The sequence below is a fragment of the Symphodus melops genome, assembly GCF_947650265.1.
Source record: "Symphodus melops genome assembly, chromosome: 12".
Classification (NCBI taxonomy): domain Eukaryota; kingdom Metazoa; phylum Chordata; class Actinopteri; order Labriformes; family Labridae; genus Symphodus; species Symphodus melops.
In genome coordinates this window covers 3,919,098-3,937,597 of record NC_136702.1, presented here as the reverse complement: position 1 = coordinate 3,937,597, position 18,500 = coordinate 3,919,098, and the positions used below count along the sequence as shown (strand labels likewise).

The 18,500-nt window shown below is 41.8% G+C and overlaps 1 protein-coding gene across 1 annotated transcript; it reads right to left on the bottom strand.

The window, feature by feature from the left end:
• Positions 1-1,607: 1,607 nt before the first annotated feature.
• On the bottom strand, positions 1,608-5,220 carry olig1 (oligodendrocyte transcription factor 1). Its single transcript, XM_079357902.1, has one exon. It carries the CDS (start codon positions 5,020-5,022, stop codon positions 4,258-4,260), a length of 765 nt encoding a protein of 254 aa, XP_079214028.1. The 5' UTR covers positions 5,023-5,220; the 3' UTR covers positions 1,608-4,257.
• Between the last annotated feature and the right edge of the window lie 13,280 nt (positions 5,221-18,500).

The window sequence follows — 18,500 nt, the reverse complement described above, 5'->3', positions numbered from 1 at the left end:
AGAGACGATACCGCTGATGGTTCATGATAACCATGTCCCATGTCCCAACCTCAGACTTCTTTCGTTTTTTGAAGCATACTCTGTAGTGGTGAGGTTTATTTTGGATTTATTCTCCTGTCATCTGGTTGATCAATAACGCTCGATGCTGTAATGAAGGCCTTGTTGATATGATTGTTTAAACCATAGTGTCTAAGTGTTATTGCAATATCAGCACATTAAAAGTAGCCATTTAATCTAAAATCGACTTGATATCATCCCTAATCCAAATAAAGATGAAATCTTCAGGCATACCTTCAGGTTTTGTAAAGACAACACTTCTTCTTTGACCACACACCCTCTCGGCTGTCTTTTAGCCGGCACATTCGGGGTAATGAGGTTTGATGGTGGCCTGTAAACTTGTAATGAGGGCGGCGGCGTGAATAGGGCGGAGGGCTGGGATGGGTGGGAGAGAACACGATGCTTAATGAGCGGGCCGGCGGGCTCAGCGGTAACCCCGTTGTATTGGCTCGGTCTAAGAAAGCCGGGGTGACGGAGGGGATCGGGAGTTTCAGGGTGGGACAGCACAGGAGGGCACGATGTTATTTAGGGAGGGGAGGAATAAAAGCTGGGTTAGAAAGTAAATGGGGGTCCTGACCAGCCCCTGTGCTCGGCTCTTTGTGGAGATGAAATTTATGGCTCAGGACTTCCTCAGCCAAGGACTCCCCACGTTGACTGGTTAAGTGCCGTGAAACAGTCGACAAAGAACGGAGGCAAACAACACTCTGAGATGAGAGGCTGCAGAACAGTGGAAGACAATGTGGACAGTCAACATTGGAGACACATGAAGTACAAGCATGCTTCACTGATATCCAAATGGATAAAGATTATAGTGTTGGTCAGATTGAGTCAGTCCTTCTCATATGTTATTATAAAATGTCAGAATCCATAGCAACACCATTTTGGATGGCCACAGCAGGGAGACATATAGCTGAAAAAAACAAATTGAAAAATGATTCAGGAGTTATGCATGTCATTTCATAAATAACAAAGAGAGTAAAGAAGTTACCATTTCAGCCTTTAAACATATTTCAGAGGCACCAGGGGCCTATGGGTTAGTTTGTTCAGAGGCTACAGTCCTCAAAGCGGGCAGCGTGGGTTCAAATCCAACCTGTGTCATTTTTGCCACATAGAAATAAAAATAGAAAGCCTTTATTGTCATTATACAATTTTACAACGAAATTCGGAAACCTTCACTTTAAAGTGCACAAACATACAGGCATCCACTAACAACTCGCATTGAAGCAAAGGTACAATGTAAATGTTTTACAGCAGATATTGCACAGTTAAAAAATGAGCTTGCCACAAGGAAATAATTTTTAAAAAAAAGTCCTGATTTTTAAAAGAGAAAAATATATGTGTGTTCAGATAGAAGTGCATAATTAGTACAAGTAAGAAGAAGAAGGGAAATATATTTACATATTGCACATGGAGGTAAGGGACTGATTGTTATGTCATTCCCCACTCTCTCTCTCTCTCTCTCTCTCTCTCTCTCTCTCTCTCTCATTTACACTGCTGTCTCTTTAATAAAGGCTTTAAACCTGTTTTAAATCCATTCTTTACTCCGTCAATCGAACCTCTTTGTACTCCCCAGTCCCCTGTATAAAGATTCAGAAAGGTAATTTTTTAACATAAGTCCATCTGATTAGTACTTTAAGATAACTTGTGAAAAAAAATGTCCAATAATATTCAATTTAAGGATCTGGAGAGGAGTGTTCTTGTCCATTGTTCCTGTAATTACACTTTAAATCAACCATCAGCTAACACTCATAGCGTTTGCAATCCTTAAGTTGGTATCAACTGCTGTACACTTGTTTCTGCCCATTTTTGCAAGCTTGGATGTTTTGGTTGTAACAATAATCTTGTTCTGCACTGTTTGCCAACTCTCAAAGGTTTTATCTGGTAAAAGAGGAAACATTCCTGCAAGACAATGACACAGATTTTGTATATGCTGTCTTTAACGAGGAGCATTCAGAGTTAAGTCTTTGCGTGTGTGTGTGTGTGTGTGTGTGTGTGTGTGTGTGTGTGTCAGCGTGCGTGAGCATTGTCTTATGAGCTCTCCTCGGCCCATTGAACAACAGTGATGAAATGGAGATGAGTTAAAGTGCTAACACAAAGCCTGAGCAGACCCCTGCGTCGACACAACAATGAAACCACCAAACAGGAGAAAGTGAGAGCCTCTTGGAGGGGCCGAGAGAAAGAGCGGCGAACGAGAGGGGGGAGAAATTAAGGAGGGAGAAAAGAAAAGAAGAAGGGCTTCACCATCCTGAGAGCAGGAGGAAAAGGACAGTGGGCAAAAGGTGGCGGAATAGAGAGCAACCCTGGAGAAAATAGCAAGGTAGCTAATCCCTGCGAAGATAAAGCAGCTATATGTAAATGAAAGACGTGAAGTTTGGCCGTCTTACTTTGATCTGTGAATCAGGCCTCCCTCCTTTTCCTCCCCTACCTCCTTCACTCTCACCCTCTTCTCCTTCCCCCTTTTCCTTGTAAGAAAATCAAGCCTTATCTCGCTTAATCTCACTTAATGGCATCGAGCTCCTCTTTTGTGCTCCCTGATGCTAATAGATTCTCGGCCTTTCTTTTGCCACTATTCACATATCTGCCTACATAATCCTCTTATTCCAGGGTGGCAATTATTTGGAGTATTTTATCAGCATTATGATTATGACTATTTGCATTATTTTTATTCACGCAGACCGTGCTAAAGGTCCAGGTTTGCAGCGAAGAATAACCTCGCCCCCCCCCCCCCCCGCCAGCACCCTCTTATTCCTGCGGCCTGCTTTCTTCCAGCGGGGTGGCGAGTTTGCAGGAGTGAAGCTCCTTTCAGAGTGACACATTTTCAGGGCGTTTGAACATATTGTGGAAGAGTGTAATGAGTAGCACCAAATCACCCGTCCTGGCTCCTTAACACGGAAACATCAAGAATTGAGAGAGGGGGCTAATAATCAAAAGGCCTCCTTTCTGTGGGGATGTAATTACATGGGTGGGTTTTGATCTTTTGCTTGTTGGGGGGATGAATGGGGGAGGACTGTTTCAGTGTTTTGGGGTGGTGTGGCAGGCAGAGGAAACGTTTCAGCTCCGTGTCTCATCAGAGTCATCAGTAAAGACCTGATAAATGTAGAACAGCTCACTTCTCAATGTCATGAGAACTGACAAGTGACGTAAGAGGAACCAATAGTTCATGTTTTTAACTCTCTGCAACCTCCAAATAATCAAGTTATTTATTCCTTGCATGTTGGGAAACAGTATTTTCGGACTCTTTCTCCTTGAAATGACTTCTTTTATGCAACTAAAATCTAACCGCGGATACATTTCAGGGCTGTGCAATGTAGCCTGGTTCACCACTTTTATCAACAGAAATGTTTGTGACCAGCTGAAAGTGTTTTCATTATATATAAAAGAAAACCTTTTTACCTTGTCGCTGTTTTCTTCGTTTCTCCAACAAAGATTTATTTCACTGCAACAAAAACCTTTGAGCTACCTGTCTGCTCATCTAAACTCTAGACCCTCTTCAGTATCGACTTTTCTCCTGCACACACACGCACAGACACACACACACACACACACACACACACGCACTCACACGCGAACACGCCACTCATCATAAATACAGGTGCAGTGCCTTTAACATTCAAGCAAAGGTGTGGGTAAAAACGCTGCATTTCTAGATAATGGAAAAACTTCAATAAGCAAAAACCGAAGTGAAGAGAAAAGAAAACAAGCAAACAAATTGTCAGTGTTTGAAGTATATTGCTGAGTTGATTATAGTGCATGAAAATAACTTTTTTAGAGCATAAAAACAGAGAATAAAGCACAGGCAAAAGGACACCAAGAGAAACGACCAAGATTATATCGACAGCTTATATTAAGTTTCACAATCATAGAAAAAAAAACTGTAAATATGTTTTCAGAGCATCTAAATATTCAAATGTCTCTGAAGTTCTTGGCTTGGGCACTTTATAAATAATTCACTTACAGTATACTGTCACCATGATTCATTGAACTAAAAAAAAGTTGTTACTGAATTTACAACATTAAGAAACTGGCTAGCCAATACAGAAAAGATCCATCGGATTTAGAAAGAAAAAACAAAACAAAAAAAAGAGCTAATCAAAGTGGGTAATTGCAGTTATCGTGTAAAAATGTTATATGTTGTAGAAAATTGCATACATGTAACAGTCCTTAAGTCTTCAGAAATCCTCTTCATGCCCCTCTTTTATGTTACTTTGGGAATCTTGGAGCAGGGGTGGAGTGGCTGAATCTGGGCAGTCTGCACACTCCACAGGGGCACAGAGGCCCTCCTGAGGCCCCTGCAGAACTCCACTGCACGGGGGCCAGCGAGGCCTCCATATGGCCCGGAGACAGCAGGGAACATTTAGCAGCAGAAGTCGATGAAGCGGAGGAAGAGGAGGAGGAAGAGGCTGCGGAGGTGAGGAGCGACTCCTGGGTGAGGAGGAGCTGACTGGGGCCGGAGATGAGGGGCCAACCTCCAGTGAGGAGCAGGCGAGGTACAGGACCCGAGTTTACCCCCATTCCAACGCTGACCTCCCCTAGGAGCCTCCTCATCTCCTGCAGAGACGAGCCCAAGAGGAGGATGTAGTTCCGGGCGAGGACCAGGGTGGAGATCTTGGAGAGCCTTCGTCCTGGAGGAGCTCCAGGCTGATGGGACTGAGAGGAGGAGGAGGCAGACGGTGAGGAGGCATAAGGCACCATGACCTCCCTAAGAGCATCCATAGCAATGTTCAAGTCCTGCATCCTCTTCCTCTCCCTGCTATTGATCTTCCTCCGCAGCTCCTGCTGCTCCTCGGGGCTCAGCTCCCTCTGAGGTTTGGTGGATCTCTGGATGCTCTGGAGGCCGTGGATGGGAGAAGGATTCAAGCGGGAGCTCAGGTTGAACCCAGGAGGACAGTGGGGTAAATCCTGGATCAAGCCTGGGCCACAAAGAGGGTGAGGCTGCTCCTGGGCCCTCATCAACGGTACATTCATAGTGACCTATAGAGTTTTTTTTTTTTTTCTAAAGATAAAGTTGAAGAAAAAAAAAGCAGTCAAAGCAAAAGACCTTCTCTTCTGCTTTTAAAAAATCCACCAACTGCAGGAGTCAGATCTTCATTCCCTCCACCTGTTGATTTCCTCTGTGCCTGCAGAGAGCTTATCTCAGTTTCCACAACTGCGTGCAGTGAGAATGATAGCTCACACAGAGGATAAGTGAGCTAAATGCTCCCCTCAGATACCCCCACCTCAGCTCAACTCCTCCCAGACACATGATGCGCTCCTTAGAAACACATACACATGTCCCACTGCTGAATTCTAACAGTTAAATCACAAATGGGCAATTTAAAGAGGGGGGAAAAGTAACACTGGATTATTTTCTTAATCCTGTAAATTCTCTGCTTAAATTGTTGCATAAGAAGACTGTACAGGCTTGTAATAGAATATACAGAGAGATAATTACAGAGCCAATTGACAGTTGAAATGATTCATTGTTGAACTAAACTCTGATGAAATAAAAGGATCAGCAAAAAAGAACATCTGAGCATCCTACCTGTTGGTTTGTTTGTTGTTTGAGGGTTTGAGGGAGTAAAAGTGAGTTTTTGATGCAGGAAAAGTGGAAATGACAAATTCTCTCCTCGTTGAAAAAGTTTGATAAATGAAGGAGGGGTGTCAGAAGCAGCAGGTGGGATATGATTTGAAGAGTTAATAGAATAGTTTAAACAAGGACAGTATCACTTACTAATTGCTTGTGTGCATGATATTTTTCTACGGGGCCACACAGGGGCAACTAGTTGTGCACTAATTGGTAGGTCTGTGGTTTAAACCCTGACTCCTCTCTTGCAGAGGGTTTAGCATGTACTTATCAATGTGAATGAAGGAGTTAAGATTAGACCCTTACGGGAAGGTTGGCAACTTGCATTGCATCAAATTATCAATGTGTATAGGTTGAATGTGACACGTTAAGAGCAATTTGTGACTTTGTAAGCCTATAAGGCTAAATTAACATTCGGCCATTTAACGACTTTTTCTTTGATTGTTTTGGTCTAAAAAGTTTTGGTTTTGGTCAGAAAACTGTCTCCCAAAGTTTGCATGCTGAAACACAAACATCAAACGGCTATGTCGCTCAATCAGAAGGTTGAGGGTTCGCTCCCCAGCTCCTGCAGCAACACGTCCGATGTGTCCTTGGGCAAGACACTCAACCCCTAACTGCTCCCGCTGCGTAACATGTGGTGTAAAAGGACTTTGAGTAGTCAGAGGACTAGAAAAGCACAAGTCTATTTACCGTTCAACAATGTGATTAACGCTAGCTGCTTGACATTATAATTAGCAGTGTTGTTGTGGGTATGTTTGCAGGAAGGTGCTAGCGTTAGCTTAAAGCTCCAGGACCAGATGATTTGTGGGACTGTTTTTATTTACTTTTAAGATGCCTGAAGTGAATTAAAAATCACAAAAACACGTCAGCAGAGGCAATATAGTCACGATTAAACAAATCCCTATGAAAGTCATCAGTAGTTTTGTACTGTGACAGAGAGCAGGTATTAGCAGTATTAGTGCGGGAATTAATCGTGTCAGAGAACAGTTTTGGCACACAGTGAATGGATGCATCATTGTGTGGCAGGAGTTAATTGGTGGTTTTGAGGTGGATGTTATTGTTGCTCAGCTCTTAGTGGCTAAGCTAACCAAATTAGCTGGCAAAGAGCTGGGCACGCTTCCAGACAGGCACACAACAGACCAATTGACTCGGACCACAGGTGAAGCTGGCCAGGGGCACCCTGCAAGGCTGGAAACCTCAAATGTGCCATTCATGAGCCACAAAAAGAACCTCAGCATCACTCCATTGCACCGGGAGTCTGGCCGTCCTTTTTTGCACTCCTTCCCCTCCTCCTCCTCCTTTTTCTTGTAAAGCCCATCTGAACATCTGAAAAGGAAGGCAGGGGGAAGAGGGGAAGGACAGCACCGTCACACACAGAAAGCAAGTTGTTTACGATGAAAGCAGAAGGAGATGCAGAGGAGGAAGACCCTTTCTTTCTCCCCCAGCCGCTCCTCTCTTGTTGTTCAACAAGTGAAAGATGTGTGTGGAGGCGCTTCCCTTCCCCGCCAGCGGTCCGGTGGCGTCCGGCTGCTGCTGTGATTGAAGCTGAAAGGACGGCTGCAGACGGACAGGAAAGGGAGGGCTTCGTGAAAAGGGCCGCGAGGATGGCCCTCGCACCTGCAGGAGAACAGAGTGCAGGCAGCCAGGATGAATGTGGGCGTGTGTGTGTGTGTTTGTGTGTGTGTGTGTGTGTGTGTGTGCGTGCCTCTGTGCTCAGTTTGATTCTAGTGCCTGCTCAACAATGAGAGGTAATAAACGGAGCAGTGAAAGAAAACAAGCCGAGATGTTTTTGACTTTATTTATGGATCTAATTTCAGTGTCAGGAGAAAAAAAGGACACCTGCAAGGGGCCACGCATACAGAAGTCAGTTAATAGAAAGAAAGAAGCTGGTGTCTACTAGAAAACTGCACCTCCCCCACTTTCCTTTTTTTAATCCACACTTACAAGGGATAAAAAAGTGAGCTGTATTTGAGGCTGCAGGCCAGCATATCCGCCTCCTTTTGATGAGGCTGGAACAGGGCAGGAGCACCGGTGGCTTTAGGGCAGGGGGAAGACTAGTGTCTTTATGGTAGAAGGGGGACTATCCATCTGGGCAAGGCCGTCGAATGGTGGCTCTGCACCTGGGAACTAAATGACTCGTCTGTGTGGAGCTGTTTCCTGCGGCTGACAGACAGGAAGACACCTCAGCCAACCTCCTGGGTCAATTTGTCTCTCAATACAGGGTGAAAAACACACCAGGAGTGATACTGTTGAAAAAAATGGTAGCTATTTTAGTGTCCTTGAAAGCTCTGAAATACTCATTAATTTTGACGTTATGCTTCGAATTTTGTTGGGTTTGTTTCACAATTTTATACCCCAACAAAAATTCTCATTAAAAAGACCTTTTTGAAATTAGTATTTTTTACAGATAGATACATTTTGAAAGATTTCAAGCTTTCAGATATATGATGCCAGGATTACGTTAAATAAAGATTTAAGTGAGGAGATTAAGATGGCAAATATGTGATTCTGGTGATGGGACAAGAAGCAACAGATGGAGAAAATGAAAACGGGCTTTTAATATTCCACCAAATGCACTTCAAATAATCACGACAAAGATGAAGAAATACATTTTTCATCTACTTTTTGTTTTTCATTTGGCAATTTAAAAATCCTTAAAATACTATCCCTGATTTTGTGTGTGCTTGATTGGTTTATTGATGTTCTTCTGAAATGTATAAATAATCACGAAAACATTAAAATGTTGTTTGAGGTTGAAAAAAAAAGAAAAAAAAAGATTTCAGTGCTTAACTTGGACCACCATGGTAATGTATAGAGTGAATTGTTCTTTGTTGAAAAGCACACTTAATGAGTACAAATTGGTGTAATTATGAATCTATCTTTCTGCATACAGAGGCAGCTTCTCAGGCGCAGGGCTGCAGGCCTCGACTGAATCTTGACTTAATGCAGTCAATTTGCGTCAGGTGTCTGATTGAGCTCTTTTGTGTCACTTAATGATTGTGTCGCTGTGTTTTGCTGCGGTGAGAGAAGTTATCATGTTTGAAGTGTCTGAAGAAGCCTCTCTTAACTGGTGTGATTACATCGCTATTGTCTGTTCTCTTCTTATCTGGTCCTCTTTGACTGTCCTGCCTGTTTCTCAGAAACTCCTGAGTGAAAGAAAGTCTTTGATTGGTCCCTCACATGGCCATGTCGTCGTATTTACTCCTGTTCGGTAGAGGCGTTTCTGGTTTAGATGTTCAATGTTGAAATCATAAGACAGACTAGATTATTTTAGGATTTGTTTGTTCGAGGTTGAACAACATTTCAAAACACGAATGGCTGACAAACTTTTCATGTCAACAGTCTTGATTATATGATAGAAGGTACAGCCTAAATGTTCCATTTGGGTACACTTTTAAAGAATATGTTACCTTGACTAGTAAATATCAGAGATTTACATTTCTTCAATTTCCTTTTCAGCTGACAGCTTACACTCCAAAAGCTCCTCTCCAAATATATAGACACATATATACTGTAATAGTAATAAGAGCAAAAGAAGAGTTACCTTATGGTTGACTTTCCTATAGAAAGATATTTTGACAGATTATTGTCTTGCTATTGTGAAACATTGCAAAGAAGCTGGGCATCATAAAAAGTGTAAGAGAGACCTCAGGTTAACTCCAAACAGCCAATGGAAACAACATTGTAGTTATCTTTCTATATGCTATTGACTCAGTTTTTTGATACTGAGATTTTTTATTATTTCTAAAAAATTGACAAGCCAGATCTTCAGCCAGTGATGGCGTTCCTAAAGGACAAAACATCTTTGAAAAGCAGTACATTGACATTTCAGAATTAGCTGAAATTCTACAATTTTCTGGCATATTTGCACGCTATTGACAAGAGAAAATTATCAATTGGTAGTTACCAATTGCTCCATTTTTTTCATTTCAGAACAGTTCTCCACGCCCATTGTTATGTGGCCGAGTCCAACCATAAAATACAATCTAAATGTTTGCAATTTGCACAAAAAAGAAAGAAAAAAAACAGCCCCATTAGTTTTTGCTATTATCACCAAAACTGCAAAATCTTGTTTGGCTGCAGGATAAACAGGATTTCTGGCAGCATTTTGTCAGAGCTGCTAACAGGCGCACTACATGACGAGATGCACCTGCCAGAGTCTTTACGTGTCAAACTGTCGCCTGTTTACAATGTGCAGAGAGGGTCTAATGAGAAATTAACAGTTGCCAGTGACTGATTTCCACAATGTGTCCCTGCAGGCCAACAGGTGCAGCAACAGACACAATAGAAACATAACAGAACAGCACTTTTCAGAAGGAAAAGGCTGCTCTGCATCAAAGCGCTGACTCTTCTATGCGCACTAACTCTTGCTCTGTGAGCCACGGCCAAAGACATGAGAAGATTACAAGCTGTTAATAAGGTGGAACCAATCGGCTGAAGGTCTGCTTTTGTCCTTCTCAGCATGCTTTGTGGGCGCTTTCCTGGGATAGTCGGCATTTGGTGCTGATCATAGCGCGGCAGGGATAATGAAGGTGGGAGGGGTGTAAGGTTTCAGCCCTCCGGCCCTTTGTGAAAGAGAGCCTAAATGCTTGGCTTTCAATAGCTGCACACGCTCACTTGGTCACGGTTGTTTAAATACAGATGGGCATTTGCCACATTCATATTTCAGTGTGATAAGTGCTTCATTGACACCCACCGTCAATGAGTTTTTGCTTGTTTTGTTGTGTTTGATAGCTGTATTCTTTCCAGATCTAAACGTGACGTTTCCTTTAAATTAAAAGCCTGCAAAATGTTAAAAGTTTCTTAAATGTTTCCTCTTGTTTTATGCAGATTTTTTTTTAAACAAAATACTCCATTTATGTCATTTCTTTTTCCTCAAATTTACCCACACTCTGTGATTGTCTATTGTTAAAGCAGATGTTCTTTTGTGGAAAAACACCAGATCGGATATTTAGGATTTCTGCTAATAGGCAAGTGTCAGTTACCCCATGAAGTATCCCTAAACCCCCCCAATCCTATTTAAGAGTGACAATGATGGATTCACAGACACTAAACTTCCACAGGAATCCTCTTCCAATGGCAAACACAGAGCTCCTTCTTCTTCTCTCTAAATGACTGTGACCAGGAGTTAAAGTCGTGGGGGTGGGCTGAGATGTTTCTTCTGTGGGTTTTATTGGCAGTGCAAGGCCAATGGTGGGTTTTCAGAGGTTATTCCCAGCTGTATGGAGGGCGGTGCACCGGGGCTAAAGTCACTGTTAGAGTGAAAGCTGGTAGCAGTATGATGGATGAGGATACACATTTAAGACACGAGACTTCTAAAGGTGATGCTGTTCAGTGAGGCAAAAAGACATTGAATGTGTGCTCAGATAAAGAGATGACCAAAAAAACCTTCTGGGAGGAAATGTGGGATTGGTTTTCTAGAAATTGTCAGGAATGACTGGGAAAGTTACCCACGGATTGCATTGATGGTCATTTTGATTAACCTTCCTTTCTGAATGTTTAGGTTAACATAGTCCATTGTGTTTATTTGGATGGAGAAATAGGCTAAAAGAAGTGACACTGTTCAGAACAAACATGGCAGAAACCCAAGTAACAGAAAACATACAGGTTGTAAACATTCAGGACACCAAAACTTATTTAAGTACACAGAATTAGGTGTAGTTATATCTTGGAATATGTTATCAAGGAAAGCAAATATGATGCAGTTGGTGGTCCAGCAAAACTGCCTGAACTGATCTGTTATTTGGGTATGAAGAGAAATGAATCTTAACCAAGCTGCTGAATTTGGTCCTCCTAAGGAAACAGAATGAGTTAATACAATCCTCTTGTACTTTAGGCTTTTACTGCAGTGCAACAGGATTCAGTGAAGTATGAATTTTATTCCTCTAAACTGGACTGAAAAGTTCTCTAAAAACCCATCACATAACTTTATTTTTCAGCGTAATGATTTTTGCGGGGACACAGTCTGTTTGGCTTTGTCTGTGTTTGCAATTGGACACATTTCACGCACTGCCAACTATGTGGACACGCCAAGGCAGAAGCAGGATGCGCTGCAGGGATCACATCTCCCAGCTGACAGGGTGCAATGAGGGATCCACCAGGAAGAGATGAAAGGAACTGCTGGAGGAAAAGTGTTTGGAACTATAATTGCTTCTGTTTGCTACACCATGCATGAATAGAAGGTAGTTGAATGAGTGCATATGATCTTTGCTAGACTTGGTCCAGTTTTGGGGCTGTCCGAGGTTGTGTGAGGGGATTCTCGAGAGCCTCTGAAAATGCACTCTGCGGGATGTCCCATAATACAAAGCGAACTGACTGAAGAAGGAGGAACAACGACAGCGGCAAATACACTTTTACTAACCTCACTGTACTGTCGCATGCACAGCCTATCTTCACGGCATCTCAATGTCTTAATCCTTGTATCCTGAACTTTTTTCTTTGGGAATTTTCAGTTAAAGGTAGTCCAGAAAGTGTTGCAAATTCTTCCTACCCCTCTAAGGTAGTATCTGACCGAAAGAGATTTGGCAAGACTTCAAGTGTTTAAAATCAGGAATCTGGTTGGTGAAAGGAGTCTGTACGTGGGCGGTGCCCTCCACAAATTACAGGAACAAAAGTGTTAGATCTATGATTATTTATTGTAAGTATGGAGTCTTACACACTTTTAAAATCTACTAAGAATTTACAAATCTTTTAGTGTTGGTTTAATTTTGAAACTATGGCCTTATATTCTGTCTCATATTGTGATATTTTAATGCATCGTTTGAAACTTGCTATGTGATAATTATGAATGTAAGTATAATGCATTTCAAGGGAAATAATTTGGTGTGTTAAAACTCATGATGTCACATTTTCTTTTTGGGTCTTACTTAAAATTATACTTCTTTTCTATTATACTTGTGCTCACTTTCCCAACAAGACTGTGCACCAACTCTTGGAGCTGGGCGAGTTCAAAAGACAACATTTACATTGTTTTGTGAATAAAAAGTGTTAATATGCATTTGAAGACATTGTTCCTATTTTACAAAATCTTGCCACGGCAGGCTGGCAGATGGATGCAGTGGATGTAAGATGATTCTTTCAGGCGTTGATCGACACATCTGCCAGTCTAGGCTCTCTATCGCACACAAACCAACCCCCCTTTGAGAAGGACCAAAGTCTCTGCGCTCTTCCTTACAGCCACCTCCTCCTCCTGCGGCTCATTCACCTCCCACTGTGCTCCTGCTCCTCACAGCCTCTCAGCACATTAAAATCCTCTCTAAGTCCTAAGAGATCCGACTGAAGCAGACTCTACTCTCCCTTTCTATTCAGCCTCCACTCTGATTAAACTACAGCAGGTTTATCACAGATGTTGACAGAACTCACGATGGGCCTCCCACTGAGGGCCGTTAACTACCGAGAATGACGTGAGCAGCTGCTGACTCATTGTTTTCGTACGTTATTTTGATATAATGGTTGAACACTGATCTGAATATGTCATGTAGAACACATACTGTTGGCTCATTTCTGTCCAGCTTGCTTGTAAATTTAGATGACAGCCATTTTGAGTTTGGTGCTAATTTGATTTATGAAACAGGGACCCTGGGGAAGCAACAACTCAGAGCAGACATATGTTGCAGCGCAACATGATAGCAGGCCTCAGTAACTTGACAAATTGGGGTTCCAGTTATTAAAACATCTCAAGTTGGAATGATGCGGTGCAGGCAGAAATAGTAGCACAAGATAGGCATAACATTAAAGTTAGTGTATGATTAGACCGTTTTATACCAACGAAAGACCATTTAGGAATTACCTTTTTGGAAGGATTGTACTTTAGTAAAGTTTAGAAAAAACAAGTTCCTAATCCAGTAAAGGTATGTCTGAAAGTTACAAATAAACTAGGGTTGTCAAACAATTCACATTTGAATCCAGATTAATCACTATATTTCAATAATTTGTAATTCATTTAAAAACGGAATGAAAACAGCTCCAAGGAATATTTCAAAAGTATGACATTTTTTACTTGTCAACTGAGCTGTCAGCGTCAGATGAGACATTCAAAGACGAAGCAGTGTTGATCTTTTTTGTCATTGTTACTACAGGGAGACACTGCCAAGGATTTGTGTTTCCATCATGACATTTATTGGTATTTTTCTCAGACTTTAAGCTAACACCACTGACACCACTTTTTCATCTTTGAAGATTCCACCAATTTTAGGACCTGGCTACAAGAATTTGTGTTGAATCCAAAGAGCATTACGCCGCTGAGACACTTCACAGACTGTCAGCCATAAGGCAGAGCTGCGGTTTGTTCTCCATCATGAGTGATCGACTCGCAGCACTTCTTTATCCCAACAACTCTTGTCAGCAGCTCAACAGACTTTAGGATGACAGTAATGAGAACTCAGTATTGTTGATAAATGTGATGCTTATGTTTCTCAGATTGGGGGGCAGGTGTACACCACACCATATCACCCTCATGAATGGTCTCTCGGAGGCCCTCATCAAAGTCTTGTCCACCCACCAGACAACCGGCCCCCCATTGGACCCAAGCACACCCCCCTGAGACCTCTGTGTTCCTGCATTGGTTGATTCTTGTCCCAGTTCTTCCCTCCTCAGATTCACTTTGATGTTTAATCCCATCCTGACTGTGTCCTCCTTCAGTCCGTGGAGCCGCTCGGCCAGTCATGAATATCCAAAGGTCTACTTACTTGACAGGATTATCCTTCTTTTCAAAGCCACTGAGGACGATTCTTCAGCCACAAAAAAAACACACAATGGATCTTCTGCTCACTCGCTTTGCTTCTCTCACTTTTCTTTTACTCTCACTCTCTCTCATTCCCTTCTGTCTTTGTCCCACTGGGCTTTTTACTGAACACATTGATCCATCCGATCGGGGAGTTCATCTGCTGCTGTTTATAGATTATTGAACTGACACACAAACACACGCACACGTATTGTTGAATTGTTTAAAGCTAGCGTTAAAAGAAATCCTGATGAATTTATAAATGGTATGGAGTCCTTGAAGCTTGAATTTCCCTCGGGATCAATAAAGTATCTATCTATCTATCTATCTATCTATCTATCTATCTATCTATCTATCTATCTATCTATCTATCTATCTATCTATCTATCTATCTATCTATCTATCTATCTATCTATCTATCTATCTATCTATCTATCTATCTATCTATCTATCTATTTCTTGCCCTTAAGAGTATCTCCACTCCTGTAAACATTACATCACATATATATTCTGAACACTCACGTCTTTATGAATCCATCTCATAAAGCCATAACCAACCAACTACAACAAGATCACTACTGTACCTACTAGACTATAAGACATCTGCTGCTTACCCAGACCTATGATCAGTCACGGTCAGATCTGGATGATGTATTGAGAATGTGCTGCACACTTCAAGAGTACAAACGGGGTTTCAATAAATCATGTTTAATTTCATATTTTAACAATTCTGCACAAAGCATCTTTGCATCATTGCTTTTGTGAGTCCACTAATCTTTGTCGGAGAATCAAAGAAACATGGTCAAATATTTATCACGTTAGTTCCCGTACCAGAGGACTGGGACATGAAACAGCCTGCAGACACTCAGAGGTTCAACCTACCAAAGACACTTAGATCTCACGTCTGCATGTCACAATCTCACTTATACCAAATAGAAGCTCAAACTAACCTCGCCTGATTGATTTTAGTTTGAAGTGCAGGGCACAGATATGATGCCTACTTTACCTCCAAATCTCTGACCGTGGCTGCTGATATTTCTGATCAAATGGACACGCCGACCGTATCTTTGAAACAGTGTTCACATGTTTGTGAACCATTAAAACTACTGAACAAAGAGTAACTTTGTTGTTAAAAGTTACGTAGAGAAAAACCCACACAAATGTTAAACCTTCCTAATTAATCTGCACCACCAGCCGACAGTGTATTGACAAAAGTACTGGATAGAGATGGAAACAGCTACTGTCAGTCTGCCTTGTAGGCAACACCTCAATAATTAGCGCGTTATATCTTGTTTGTTGAGGTTTTACAATAACTGAGGAGTTGTACAGAGGTTTACATTCGGGACTTACAATACCAGAAAATAACACTTCTTCTGCTGCTTGAAGCTTAAAATCAAAGAAATTGAATCATCTCATCAGACTTTTCGTAATGAAGAGAAAAAAGTTACAGAGAATGAGGAACTCCTTTGGGTTAAAGTAAATGAGTATCACACTCGGCTTAGCCACCACTTGTTGCTTGCCTAACCCATACAGTCAATGTTTCTTTGTGTGGAGTCCATCACAGGTCTTAATGGTGGTTAAAGATGAGCAGTTGAGCCCGAGTCCAAGTAAACATCAGTCCCATGGGAAAGAGCGACCTCTGAGGTCCCATGTTCACCTTAAAGCTCCCTCTATTCCCTTGTAAGTGTTAAATCCTGTCTTTGTCCATGACAGCATCTCTGTTTGTTTATCTTCTCTCTCTTATTCCTCCTTTTTCTCCATCATAGACTGTTTCTCTTTCTGTTATTCCGCCAACCTTTGATGCATCCCAACAATCTTTAATCCCTTCAGCTAACACAACACGATGCGTGGGGCTGAAAGAGCGTACATCTGTGCAGTGTTTTCACAAAGGTTTAAATCCAGTTACAACAGTGTAAGACCGATGCTCCCCTTCTGTCCAATGCTATGAATATTTAAACTGTCACAGAATCAACCCCACACTCAGCATCAGTGGATAAGTCAGCCTGCCACCAACAGTGGAGAAGGAGCTGTTTATTCAAATCCAGTCACAGGCATGTGAAGCCCAGCTGCTATTGGCCGGAGGGCTCAGGCAGAGCTGAAAAGATGCTACCCAGTCTGTTTCTCTTAAAAACTTTGTCTGTGGAAGAAAGAAATCTCAGATGTTATTGCTTCAACTCATTTTTTAAAAATGACTTAATTTATTTGACTTAAACTTATTTTAAGTCAAATAAATGATCCTTCAACAGAAGAGCTTTTTTTTTGAAGGCTGCTGTTTATGTTGAGTTTACTAAAGAGCTGGAACAAAACAAATGGTAACTGCTTCCAGTGGCATACAGATTTCAAAGTATGATCGTTAGATCATAGAATACATAACAGATCTCAACACTTAGGCCTGTTGGAAATTAAATATATACCGTAAATTCCGTACTATTGAGCGCACCTGGATATAAGCCGCACCGGCTAAAAATAAGTAAATAAATGTATTTGTACATATATAAGCCGCACTTGATTATAAACCGCAGGTGTCCACGCTATAACAAGAGCTATTTACACAGACGTAGGCTACCGGTAACATCCGCAAATACTGTAGCGTCCGTACGGACGTTAAAGGACGACGAGAGCGTTCAAATAATAACTTTTACTTAACCCGATCACTGTCGGCCGTGACCACGCCGTTTACAGCAGAGAGCAACACACGTAACTTGCCGTAACAATCCAACTCTCTCCCCCAGCGTTCTCTCATACAGCCACTCAACACGTTCTCGCTGGTGCATTCACTGACTCTCCACATAATCGGAATTATGAACACATTATCAACTACTGACTTTACAACATGAACCGTTACAATACGAAGCCTAGCCGACGGTGTCTGTAACACGGCTGATGAAAAAGATGACCGTAATATATTTCACAAGAAAAAGTCCATCCATTCACTGCCTCAGAATGACTTCATTACTCACTTCCTCAGTCTCTGTTGTCGCTGTCAGTGTCATCTTAACGTGCAGCAGCTCTGTTAGCTTCTTTGACAGCCAGGTCGATCGCCTTTAACTTGAAAGCTGCATCATATGTATTTCTCCGTGTGTTTTCCATCATGAGGGTGCGTGCATGAAGCGCAAAATGACTGATATTAAGATCCGACGTGACGAAGTCAAATGTTTTTGCGGCAGAAGCTCATTGTCCCCCATAAAAAATCCATGCATTAGCCGCACCGGAGTAGAAGCCGCAGTGCTCGAAGTGTGAGAAAAAAGTAGCGGCTTATAGTCCGGAATTTACGGTAGTTGTGAATGATTTTTTTCCACGCCTGTTTTGGAGGAAATATAACGTTGACAGGATTATGTCCACTGAGTCCAGAGTTTGATACCATATTGTCAAAGTGAGACTGGACAGGACTTTGATAGCACAGATTGGGCTTCACGTCTTTTGTTCAGTCATTTAAGTCAGTCATTAAGGGTTAATTATCTTATTTTTAACACTTTGGTTTAAATTTGTTCGATCACGGTTGTGTTGATGTTTTCATAATAAATAAGAAAATAACGCTTTTCTAATGTTGTTAACAACTCAGCGCTGACTTTTGGCTCTCCGCACACATGAACATCAGACTGGGGGTTACAAAGTCCTGCCTCACCCATCCATCCTCAGAACCTCCATACTTGCACTTTGCTCTTGATCCACTTTTTCTTTTTTAAATTCTTGCACTGTATTTCTCTAAATACATCAGCAGACTTCCTCCTTCATTTTACATGTAATAGTTACTATCCACCAGGACTGGGGGCGGGGGCGGGGACAGGGCCCTTATAGGTGGTTGTGGGTTTGGGGTGTGGTGGCACTGTGGGTGAGTTGGCAACCTCAAGAAAATGGATTCATTTCAATCTGCAGGAGAGGAAGTTGGAGAGAACACTGTGTGAGTGCTTGTAAATGAATCCTGCAATGAAGGCATTCATCAATAACAGTCAAGTCTCATTTAAAATATGAAATACAATGTTAAGAGCGAATGAATTCCAAGGAGTTTTGTTGTTCTTTTACCTGCTGAGACTCTTTGAAGACTGATTGTCTCACATCTTAAACAGACTGTATTTGTGAGTTGTTGCACCAAATGACCTCTTCCTCTCTGAAATGTCCTACAAAACACTGAAGGACTCTGAATAATTCAATTCCAGT